The sequence below is a fragment of the Eublepharis macularius genome, chromosome 3 (genome assembly GCF_028583425.1).
Source record: "Eublepharis macularius isolate TG4126 chromosome 3, MPM_Emac_v1.0, whole genome shotgun sequence".
NCBI lineage: Eukaryota > Metazoa > Chordata > Lepidosauria > Squamata > Eublepharidae > Eublepharis > Eublepharis macularius.
In genome coordinates this window covers 98,592,575-98,605,297 of record NC_072792.1, presented here as the reverse complement: position 1 = coordinate 98,605,297, position 12,723 = coordinate 98,592,575, and the positions used below count along the sequence as shown (strand labels likewise).

Sequence of the window (12,723 nt, the reverse complement as noted above, 5' to 3'; positions counted from 1 at the left end):
TTGGACACTTGTCAGCTTCCCTCAAGTTTTGATGGGAAATGTAGGCATCCGGGTCTTGCAGCTTGGCTCTCTGACTGCTGTCCAATGGACTTTTCAACTGTCACTTGTCCAACATTCCGCCAAGCTGCCTACATTTCCCATCAAAACTTGAGGGAAGCTGACAAGTGTCCAATCTGTGCCTTTTGTCACTTGTGGTTCTGCTCTATGACCCAATGTTCTAGAAACTTAAATTGGTCAAAGGCTTTAGGCCTGGCTTTACTTACCGTGGACTTGCTTTCGTTGATCCAGAGCAATATTCTTGGCAAGTCATCTCTCTTACCTCATTTTACTTCAGTGTATTTTTATCATCTTTCTAGTGTTTATTTTGTTACAGATCCACTGCCTTAACTTGTTTGACTCTGAAGAATCTTCCAGTAGTTTGGTAATTTCTTGTAATACTTTTATATTCTACTTATTGTGCGTGCGTGCATGCATGTGCGCTCACCATCAAGTCACAATCGACTTTTGGTGACCCCAGCAAGGGTCTTTCAAGGCAAGTGAGAAGCTGAGGTGGTCTGCCAGTGCCTTTCTCTGTAGAGTCTTCTGTAGCGGACACCCATCCAAGCACTAGGTCTGCTTAGCTTCTAAGATCTGATTAGATCAGGCTATACCATGCTGCCTTCCCTCCCGCTACTTATTTTAGGCATCTACATTTACATGAAGGGGATGAAGCATGAAAAAGTGGATTAATACTGAGATTTAGTACCTGCCATGAAAAAATGCTATTTTCTTTAACATTTTTTTTTACAGACATTCCGGTGGATTCACTGATTTGTGCACAAGAATTGTTTTCACGGAGTGCAGTATGTCACATTTACCTCTATATGGTAATTATATTTTAAGAGTTAGAGCTGAATCTGAGAAGGAACAGTCAAATTGGAAAAACATCACCTTCACACCAATGGATAGTAAGTCATTCTTTTATTCCACTTGTAGATACTTCATGGTTTTGTTCTGTGCGCTAAACAATGAGACACACCAGCTATAGAGATATAAATTTTGTTTAATGGAGCAATTGCTTAAAATATCAAAAACTATTTTTGTTTAAATGTTTAATAGTTTACATGCCTGTCTAGTTCTAAACACACATTAATTTCAATCTCATTGAAATTAATAAGATTTAGGCTTGGCCTACACATGGTTTATCAACATGTTGGCTTAACATCCTTGCTGCTTTAATGAGTAGAATAAGTTATTGTGCTGTTTTTCTATGTCATTTGGAGCAGCTATGTGCAATGTTGGAGAGGAGGTACTCTTTTATGATGCAGAAGTATAAAAAATAGCCCATAGTTCACATTTGGGCATCCACATTATTAATAAACTTTGGCTGCATATTTGTTTGTGGCTGGCTGGCAACCAGCAGCAGAAACCATAGTAGTGGTGGTTTGTTTTTTGCCAAGTGTAGTTTGAGGTAATTACAGTTTGGAATAATATCAAAATCCACAACTTTATTTATTTACATTATTTATAGACTGTCTTTCTCACTGAGACTCAAGGTGGATTACATAGTGTGAATCTGTACTGTCAATTTCAAAGACATTAAAATAAACATGCAAATTTTAAAGATTCAAAATCAGCAGAAATCCAATACAGAGTTGAAGAAATGCTTAAGCAAAGGAAAAGCAATTCTACAACATAGGACATATTATACAACATAGGAACTACCCAGTAGAATCATACTTGTATCAATAGTAGTAAAATCTATATTCCCTCCCTATATCTTTACTGATGGATCTCTTTGAGACTACTTCCTTATAGTACAGCGCTCCTATCTGAGTCAAAACCCCTTATTGAATAATTCAGTTTTGCATTGTTTGCAGAAAACCAGGAGAGCAGGAGCTGTCCTGACCTCCTCAGGCAGACCATTCCATAAAAGGGCCACCACAGAAAATGCATGTGTATAGACTGCTGTTGATTTTGCCCATGTGCAAGGTGGCACCTGCCCTGTACAGAGAAGTAAAGCTGCCATGGTGGAATATAAGAAGAAAAGTGGTCCTGCAAATATGATAGACCAAGGCTTTGTATGTTATAGAGCTTTGTATGTGATAGCCAATACCTTGAATTGAACTTAGTAACTGATAGATGGAATGACTGCAGAATGGGAGTAATATTCATGTTCCTCCTAGCTCCCAATAATAGCCAAGCTGCTGCATTCTGCACCGACTGAAGTCTCCCAGTTATCTTAGAGGGGAGACCTATGTGCAGTGTATTACAGTAGTCAAGGTTCAGTGTTACCGTGCCATGGATCCAGGTGGCCATATCAACTATGTTGAGGTTGGGGGCCATCTACCAGGCTAGAATGAGTTTGCAGAAAGCATTTTTTTGCATCTGCCTTAACTTACATTTCTAGAAGTAGCTAGTATAAAGCCTAGGCTCTTTACTCAGTCTGTAAGGGCCAGATGAACTCCATTGAAAGGGAGGAATGTGACGTCCTTCAAGGTCTCTGCCTTCCCGACCAGCATCACTTCCATCTTTTCTGGGTTCAATTTCGATTTGTTTGCCTTCAGCCATTTGACCACAGCTGTCAGGCAGTGACCCAAGATCTCTACTGCATCCTGTGGTGATTTGGGTAATGAGATAAAGAGCTGGATGTCATCTGCATATTGATGGCATCCAATTCCATAACTATGAATGAGTTCTCCTAAGGGCTTTACATAGAGGTTGAATAACATGAGGATAAGACTGAGTTCTGTGGAACCCTACAGGATAATTCCTACTGTGGAGATAGTTGATCTCCAACAGCAACCCTTTGAGTCCATTCCATGAAAACGATTTAAACCAGTCCAAGGCACATCCCTTGAAACCCATTTATTCCTCAACAAAATGGCATGGTCTAATTGTATCAAAGGCTGTATATAGCTCCAGGAGGAGCAACAAAGAAGTATGGCTTTTGTCTTCATTCAGGTGGAGATCATCAACTAACACCACCAGAGCAGTCTCCATCCCATAGCCCAGCCTGAATCCAGACTGAGAAGGGTCCTAAGCTCTAGAGTTATCCAAGAAGACCCGGAGTTGGTCAGCTACTGCTTTCAGCTACTGCACTTTGCCCAGAAAGGACAGATTAGAGACTGGGTGTTAATTGGCCACTTCTTTTTTTCTAGGGATGTTTTTTTAAGTAGCTGGTGGATAACCACCTATTTGAGTGATTAAGGGAAGGTGCACTGAGTTAGTGACTGATTTACGATAGAACTCAAGGGCTCATTTATGTGATCCTTATATGATTTTAACAGGCAAGATGAGCAAGGATCCAGTGCATAAGTAGTTGCCTTTGGAAATGCTAGGATCCTGTCGATAACCATCACTGTAACACTGTAACTTAGACCATACCTCCGATCATGAGGGGCGCTGGGGCACCCGGTACCACAATGGGGACGAGAGTGTCAAGGAACCTACCAGTTCAAGCTCAAGCAAGCACAGGGGCAACAGTGGCAGCTAGTGGGATGAGGGTACCCCAACCAGGCCAACCACAAAGAGCCCCCATAACTGCCCCAATGGGGGCAGGAGTACAAATAGGACATACTCAGGCAGGGGGTCCTCAAATGAATGTCCCTCAAAGGATACAAATGGGACACATTCAATGGGGGGGTCCCCCAGTAAACATCCCGCAGGGAGCCCAGAGAATCCAAGCACAAGTTGTTCAGCCACCGCATGGAGGGATACTGCAAGCTGCCCCAATTGATTTTGGCGCAAATGGAGCCTACCAGATACCTTACGTGGCTCAAGGACAATTGCAACCACCCCCCTTTGGAGCGGCCCCGATCCACCAGGCGGTGGGGTACCAGGGAGTAGAAGCCCTCACACTAGGATTGCCGCAAGGATGGTTCAGATTGGAAGCCACATTTGATGGGAACCCTAGAAACCTCGGATTTTTCCTAGTACAACCCATGGAATTCTTCCATGATTGGGTACACTTATTTCCCTCAGAACACGGTCAGGTGAGTCACCTGGGACCTGAAATGGTAGGGGCGGCAGCCGAATGATACGTAACCCTGTATAACATGGGAGCACCTGAGCTACATGACTTAAACAATTTTGCATGTGCGCTCAGAACTCAATTTGATGACCCACTAGAAGGGGGGAGAGCTAGAACAAAGCTCAGAACTATCAAGCAGGGGTCTAGAAACTTCAGAGAATACGCTACTGAATTTAGGCAAATCGCCACCAAAGTACCGGGCTACCATGAAGTAAAAAATGAACTTTTTCATAACGGATTAAATGCTGACTTGTTAGATAGAGCATTAATGCTAGATGACCCACAAACCCTACTAGGTTGGATCCAATTGGCATGTGAGGTCGAAAATAGAACTCAAGTTGTAAAACTTGTTAGAATGCAGCAGCATATGTCTCTCACCAAGGAATGAAAATGGACCCGGTAAAAATCCAGGCCATACTGGGTTGGGAGGCCCCCCAAACAAGGAGACAATTGCAGTCGTTTCTAGGGTTTGCTAACTTTTACAGACCCTGGATAAAGAACTTTGCTCAAATTGCCCTCCCCTTAACAGACTTGTTAAAAATGAAGGGGAAAGGGCTGCAAGGGAAAAAACCCTAGTGCTAAATTGAATTGGACAGCAGAGTGCCAAAAGGCTTTTGAGAACCTAAAACAGCTGTTTATTTCTGAACCGGTTCTACAGCACCTTGATGAGAACTGAAAATTCGTAGTCCAAGTGGATGCCACTGGGCAGTGGGCGGCGTGCTTTTACAGCCCAATGATGAGGGGAAACTGCACCCCTGCGCGTACATTTCTAAGAAATTCTCAGAGACTGAACGTAATTGGAGCATGTGGGAGAAAGACTCTTTTGCAGTAAAACTAACACTTGAAACCTGGCGGTATAATATAAAAACAGTACAATAGAAGTATTTAAAAGTACAAGGAAGGCAGCGCAGGAGTAATCAGTTTATCAGCCTGCCCCCAATCCACCATATTAAGATTCCTTGCGTAGTTGGTTAACAGAAAAGTCAGTGGTGGATGCCTCTGTCAGGGAGTGCGTTCACCTCTGTTTGGCTGGTAAGGGCCCAGCTCAGCCTCCACCATCCACCTGGCAGAACAGCTCTGTCTTACGGGCCCGGCAGAAGGATAACAAATCCTTCTGGGTCCTGGTCTCATTGGACAGAGTGTTCCACCAGGTTGGAGCCAGGACTGAAAAGGCCCTGGCCCTGGTCGAGGCTAAGCGGGTCTCCCTGGGGCCAGGGACCACTGGCAGTTGTTTGTCACCTGATCGAAGCATCCTCTGGGGCACATATAGGGAGAGGCGGTCCCACAGATACACTGGTCCCTGTCCGCATAGATGTTGCTGCTATATAGCCTCTTCCCTAGCATATTTTTTACTGTTCCAAAAGAATTGGTACTGGGGGACCAATTTGGACCTAAAATTCCTCAACAAGTTCATTGCTTACAAAAATTTCAAGATTGAGGTTGTAAAGTTGATCTCAGAGGCAGTTCTAGGAGAGACTTCACAACATTCATAAGCATTAGGGAGACCAGCCTTCATGTCCCTATTTTCCCTCCACACAGAAAGTACTTGTCTTTGACCTGGGGAAAAGATGAATACAAATTCAAGGCTGAGACCTTCAGGCTGGCAGCATCTCCAAGGGTGTTCAGAAAAGTGATGGCTACTCTTGTAGGGTGCCGATCTCATAGCATCCACTTACACTCCTACCTGGACAATCTGGCAGGTGAAGGCAGCTCAGAACATGCAGTCCACACACAAGTGCCTGTCATCTCATGACTTCCTCATCAACCTTGAAAAGAACCTGCTGACCCCTTTGCAGGTGGTGACTCACCTAGGAGAGATAGTGGCTTCAGTTCACATGAATCTCTTCTTCCTGCTGGAAAAAATGGTAAAACTGAGAAGCACAGCAAACTGGCCATCTCATCCAGGTCAGTGGATCCTGTGTTCCTGGCACAGCTCTTGGGCTTGATTATTGTAGCCATTGCCACAATCCCATGTGCCTGAGCACACTCCAGGGTCCTTCAGTGGTTCTTACTCCCTCACCAGTAGCCAGTAGCCCTCAAACAACATCTGTGAGTCAATTCATGGTTGTGGCTTTTCCTTCATTGGTGGACCATCATTTTGCATAGGATCAGAGGCAAGGAAATCCACCCAGAGACAGATTTGTTGATCACCACAGATGCAAGTTTGTTGGGATGGGGATTGCACTGTTCTCTGGGAACCTGGTCGGCATCAGAACAGTCCATAAGCATAAATTTCCTGGAGCTCAGGGCAATCTCCCTGGTACTAAAATACTTCCCGAGAATGTCAAAGCACCTTCACATTTGTGTCTGGACGTGGGCCAAAGCTCACATCAATCACTAGGGAGGCACATGATCTTGGAAATTGTAAAAGGGAGCTTCTCCAGTCATGAAATGGTTGGAAAGACATCTGAAATCCATCTAAATGGAATACATTGGGATTCCCAAGCCAACTGGCTCACTCGGAGTTGCCTGGACCAAGGGGAGTGAGCCTTTTCCCATGTCCTACTTGATCGTGACAAGACATTCGGCCAACCTTGTGTCAACCTCTTTGCCTCCTGTCTCAACACAAAGACCACCTGCTTCTTTTTCCACTACAACTGTCTACAAATGGAACAGATGGGTGCACTTCTCTCTCTATAGCCAGATGGACTGCTATAAGTCTTCCCTTGGGTCCCACTGATTTCCAGAGCATTGAACAAATTCAAGCAGGAAAGAGCAGAAGTGATTAAATTGGCTCCATGTTGACCCAGGAGGACCTGGTTCTTGGACCTGATCTCACTATTGGCTCAGCTACCATGAGCACTTCCAGTCCTCCAGGACATCCCAGGGACTGATAGCCTAACACAGCCTGGTCATGTATGATAGCTTGAAGATTGAGCAGCAAGGGCTACTGAATCAAGGGTTCTCAGAACAGGTAGTGAAAACGAAAAGATTTATAGCTGCACCTTGAAAGCTTTTGTCAGATGGGCCAGAAGAGGCACAAGACCCTGCATGACACTGACATGCCTATGATGCTATCCCTTCTACAAGACTGACTTGACCAGCGACTCAGAGCAAACACACTCCGTAGGCAGGAAATGACACTAGCTTCAATGTTACCTTTAGTTGGGGGTAGCCCACTCTCATGCCATCTGGCAGTCAAGCATTTCCTCAGAGGAGCAGCACTTTCCAGCCCTCCCATTATTCACTATTACCTCTTTTGGCAGCTTCATAGGGTTCTCCAAAATCACAATTTGAACTGCTTCAAGAAGCATCTCTTAAATACCTCCTGCTTAAGGTCCTGTTCCTTATGGCCATAACTTCTGCCAGATGCATTTAGTAGCTGGGAGTTCTATCTATAGCAAAAGGGATTTGCATTTTTCAAAAAGGACCTGATAGTTCTCTCCAGCTAGATGCTTAGTTCATTCCAAAAGAGGTTCCACTTTCCACAGGTCTCAAGAGGTGTACCTTCCATTTTTGCCCCAATTCATCACACCCCAAAGAGAAGAACTGACATGTCTTGGGTGTACACAGAGCTGTATTATCTATATACAGCATACATATCTATATATAGCATTGTATCAGGAAGTCAGATGTCCTTTTCGTAGTTTATCACCCGGTGACTAAGGGTAGGAAGGGGTTTAAAAGTATCTCTCTCTTTTTTTTTTATAATATTTTTTATTTTTCAATATCTAACATACAAAACTACTACATACATACATAACCTAACATACAACATAACCTAACATACAATATCTAACATACAAAACTACTACATACATACATAACCTACAAAACAGTAACTACAAAAGACTACAATAGCACAAGGGATGGGAAGGAAGGGAGAAAAAAGAGAAAGGGAAGGGGGGGTGGAAAAAAAGGGGAAGGTAACCTACAAACACTAAACACTACGTTTCAATGCTTTCCCTTCATACTGCCACAGTAAAAAAATAGCTTAATAAAATAGTGACGGAGTGGTTGATCATACAAATTACAGTTCAAATTAAATCTTTTTCCCTCCCCTGGACCTCGGGCGCAATTCCCTCTGCGCAGCTACCGCCGGAGCGCTCATTGCCTCCCCCCTCCCTTCAGGCTTTGGATCCTCTACTTTTTGCTTGGTGTCTGGTCCAAATTCTGGATTTTTATCCACAAAATCCCTTAGCTGATCTTCAGAATTAATCTTGTAAGCTTTATCTTTATAACTAAACCCGATTCCTTCCGGGAGTAGCCATTTGTACTTTATGTCCCGTTCCCTCAAAAGAGCTGCCAACATCTTGTACTTAAATCTTTTCTTCCGCACTAAAAATGGAACGTCCTTCAATATCTTGACTTTATTTCCCAGAAAGTCCAATTCCGCATTGTATGAATTATATAGGATACTGTCCCGGACCCTCCTAGATGAAAACTCGATAACAATCTCGCGAGGCAGCTGCCGCTTCGTTGCATATTTTGAAGATGCCCGACGGACTCCCAAAATGGCACTTTTCACTTCTTCTTTAGTTGCCCTCGCGGGTGTCGCTAAAAGTTCCGAGGCGAGATCCCATAAATCCTCTTTTTCCTCCTCTTTAACATTCTGGAGACACAAAATGGTTTGTGTTCGCTCCACTTGCAGTCCGATCAGCTGGTTTTCCACCAACTTTAATTCCCTGTTCGTTGCTCTCGTAAGTGACGCACTTTCCCGGGCAGACTTCTCTGCCCCCCCCCGCTGCTTCTTTAATGGCTTTCACATCGCTTTCAATTAAGCCCACCCTTTGATCTGTTTCATTCAGCTTGTCAACAAAGGGTTTTATGGCTTCCATAACCGCTCTTTTAACCAGTTCTTCAAGCGTCTCGCCCCTCTGCAAGGCCGCCGTAACTGACTTGCCAAGAGAAGGACTCTGCTTTTTCGCTGCCATTTTAGGGGGGGGGGGAAACCGCCAATCTTCCGAGACTCTATGAGGGGGGAAAAATCCGAGTCTTCTAACCTTCAGACCCCACCACTCCTCACAACGCTTGTAGTAACAGAAGGGATTCACTTACTTGCAGGCTTTCGCCTAATCCTGCTCCTTGCCGTTTTCCATAGCCCGGCAGCACACTAGGTGCCGCGCTTGTCTGCCGGCCTCCATAGGGACAAACGGGCGATTTACCCCCTGCCTCGATCTGTCAGAGGGCTCTTCCCGCCGCGTCCCGGACTCAGACTCCCTGCCTGAGAGTCTGGGGGCTAACCTTTGCAGATCAGCCGCCCGGCCAGGCAGCTCGGCCGCTTCCTCTCGGACCTGCCGAGAGGAGCGTCCGACATGGCTGCGAAAATGAAAACGAATCCGTTTAAAAGTATCTCTCAGCAGGCATCATCCTGGCTTATTCTTCCCTGGGACTCAAACCTCAGGAAGGGATTACAGCCCATTCCACCAGGAGTGCAGCCACCACAGCCCCTTTTCATTACAATGCATTGGTTTTGAAGATCTGTAGAGCAGCCTCTAGGGCAGCTGTGTCTACTTTTATACATCATTACAAAATGGACTCTCATGCAGTAGCCAGTACAGCCTTCAGACAGTGGATCCTTCAACAGTGCTATAAGAGGGACATAAATCTTGGAGGGAGGAAAACTTTGTGTTAGGGAATTTTATAACCTTTTCAAACCTTTCATCCATTATGAGTGCTATTGAAGCAGACCTGCACACCCCTCTGTCTGGAGATCAGGGGGCGGTGCCACCGGCCATGCGACCATTTTCACCAAGGGCGATTTAAACTTTAAAAAACTCCCCCCTTGTTCCAGCTGACCCAAAGTGACATCATTGTGCAGTCCTGAGTTTCACCACTGAGTTCCACCTCCTCTTTTCCCAGAAAAAAAGCCCTGTCCAGAACCATCAGGTGCCATCATTCCTAAAGACAGCATTTCCAACGAATTGTTTGTTTAAATCCTGTGTTAACTCTTGATGTTTTATTCTGTAAACAATTAGCTGTAATAAGTATATAAGACTCTGCTGTGACTATTTTTTCATGCATGTGTCTTAATGAAGGCATCTGCATCTGGGTTTTGTTAGAATAAAACTCATTTATCTTTATGGTTCACTGGTTTTTGATGTCTTAGGGCCAAACTACAACTGACGAATGACACTTGAACAACAAGTGTATTCCTCCCTGTTCACTTGCCCTCCTCTTGCTCTCCACTCAGTCCACTTGCTGTTCAAGTGTCATTCGTCACTTGTAGTTTGGCCCTCAGAGCCAAGCTACAAGTGACACCTTACACAGGTTGGACAGTGGTCAGCTTCCCTCAAGTTTTGATGGGAAATGTAGGCGTCCTGGTTTTATAGCTTGGCTCTCCATTACAGCTGCAGTTAATGTGGGCAACGGCTGTTGGGAAATGTCACCTGAATGCAGAGTAACTTTAAGAAATTTTTCCTTAACACTGTGTAACATCCCATGAGTCAGGATGTCCTCTTCTTCTCAAATGTGAAAGGAACTTTGGACTTACCATGAAGGTTCCTTCTGTTTGAAGTAGAGGAGGACATCCTGGACCCACCCCTGTCTAGGGGATTCTGGTCACTTATGTGGGATTTTGAGCCCTCTTATCTCATATATTTTAACCTATCATTGACTGTTTTACAGTTCTTGTTTAATGTTTTCTGAGGTGGCAGGAGCACCACTCATCCTTGCCTCTGATTTGATAGTTTTTTCAGGTTAAGTTCTGTTGGCTACAGTAAGCTAAGGCACACTTCATGGTTTTCTATGGAATGCTCTCGAAGCCTGTGAACTGAAGGAGGTACTCCCTCTCCTCAGGGACAGAAAGAGTGGTCTAATACCTCCCTTATAGGAGAAGTCAAACTTAAGTGCCAGGATGTCTTCCTCTACCTAAATAGAAAAACCTTCATGTCCAAATTTCCATTCTCATCGCGACCCCCCAGAATCTTCTGATTAATATGAACTGTTGCATTTGTAAATGGCTCCGAAGGCTATATGAAAAAGACAATTTGCCTCTTGCTTTCTTCCCCCTCATTTAGCAACCATTGGACCCCCCGATGTTCATGTTGAACCAAGATCTAGGGCTTTGTATGTAGAAGTCAAAGGTCCCTTTCTTCAACGTAATAGTGCTACTTTATCCATAGAGGAGTTATATGGTACTGTGATTTACAACATGCAGATCTTGAAGAAGGACTATACTGAACAGGTAAGGCTTGTTGGCATTTGTGACTGAATTCCTGTTGTAGTGTTTGGAGAAGGGGTGTGTGATCTGGAACTCGTGAACTGGTGAAATAGCCAGGTGTATGCTTATCCAGCATAATTTGTCTATGCTGGATCACATGAAGAATCCTGAATTGGATCTGGGAATCTGGATTCTGATAGGTTGGATTATTCAGCTGCAGGCAGCCACAGTGAAGGTGGGAAAGCAGCAAGTGAGAGGCAGTGGCACAAAGTGGAGGCAAGCTCTGTGACATGGTAAGACAACAACACAAGGTCAGCGGGGGCGGGGGCAGGAGGCAGCAAACAGAGTGAATTCCAATCCCATTCCACCCCTTCACCCCTGCCTGAGCTCCAAAAAAGCCTGTCAAGCCACCACTGGCCGCCTTTTAAACTCTGCAGCTCCAGCAAGCCTCACATCCCACCCAGCTTCATTTTGGGATTCTCTAGTTTGACATTTGTCTCTTACTGTAGTTTGGTTCTGTTGGTTCAGCTTGCATTGGGACTTGCCTTTGGGATTGCCTTTGCTTAAGGTTTCCCTCTGCCTGGAACACTTTGGAAATGTTTCCCCCATTGGAACAATGGGGAGTGGCTGGGGGCAGCTTATCCAGGAGCCTGTAGAAATTTTTGAGGGGTCTTTAGTGGACCAGAAGGAGTCGATTCCCTGAAAATCTGATGTTTTCTGGAAAAATGCTAGTCTTCTCCCCCCCCCCCCCCGCAATTTTCCCTATAGGGAGTAATGGCCAGGTAAATTCAGGAGTCTCTTACCCGATTAGAGAATCTAATCCAGATTTCAAGGATATCAATTTAAAAAAAAAATAATTTGGTGTTTCTGAAACCCAGATCTGGATCAACCACATTTTTGTGTGTGTGCACACCCCTAGTCTGGAGGTTCCCTTCTACATTCCAAAGTATAGAAAACTGTGAGTTGTGTTTTTTGTTTGTTTTGTCTTTGAAGGGATAAGAGTCAATTCCTGACAGTGCTAATCCGTAGTTTAGTTTTGTCAGAAATTTCCAGCAAATACTTCAGCCTAGCCTAGCCCAGCCCAGCCCATTACTTTGTATTGTCTGTATAGAGGATACCACTGGCAGTGAATTATGGTGAGGAGTTTCCGGAGTGACATGTGGTGCCAACATCATTTTATTTGTTTGTTTGTTTGTTTGTTTATGTCATTTATAGTCCTCCTTTCTCACTGAGACTTAAGGTGGATTACATAGTGTGAGATTAGTACAATCAGTTGCAAGGACATTTCCATACAGTGTCAAGGACATTTCCATAAACAATGTCATAGGATTTTATAAAGACATAGCATTAGCAAGGATCCAATACAGAGTTGAAGAATTGTTGAAACAGAACATAATCAGTTGTAGGACAGACATTAGATAACATGAAGCATAGGAGCAGGGCCAGCGTGCCCATTGAGGCCACGTAGGCGGTTGCCTCAGGGTGCCGGAGGGGGCGCCGGGGGTGGGAGCATGCGCCATAGAGCTGCAGCCTCCCAGCTCTCCCACTCCGCACTGCCACTGCCACCAACACACACCCTCGGCCGGGCACAGCAGCTGCGGGCAGGCAT

General features: G+C 44.7%; 1 protein-coding gene across 4 annotated transcripts in view; it reads left to right on the top strand.

The window, feature by feature from the left end:
- Nucleotides 1–12,723, top strand: part of IL10RB (interleukin 10 receptor subunit beta) — a 41,264-nt gene that overhangs the window by 8,518 nt on the left and 20,023 nt on the right. For all 4 annotated transcript variants that reach the window (XM_054973355.1, XM_054973356.1, XM_054973353.1 and 1 more), the window contains exons 3-4: nt 790–947; nt 10,972–11,138. In XM_054973355.1, coding sequence (XP_054829330.1) covers nt 790–947; nt 10,972–11,138 — 325 coding nt within the window. The remainder of the gene's footprint in view (nt 1–789; nt 948–10,971; nt 11,139–12,723) is intronic.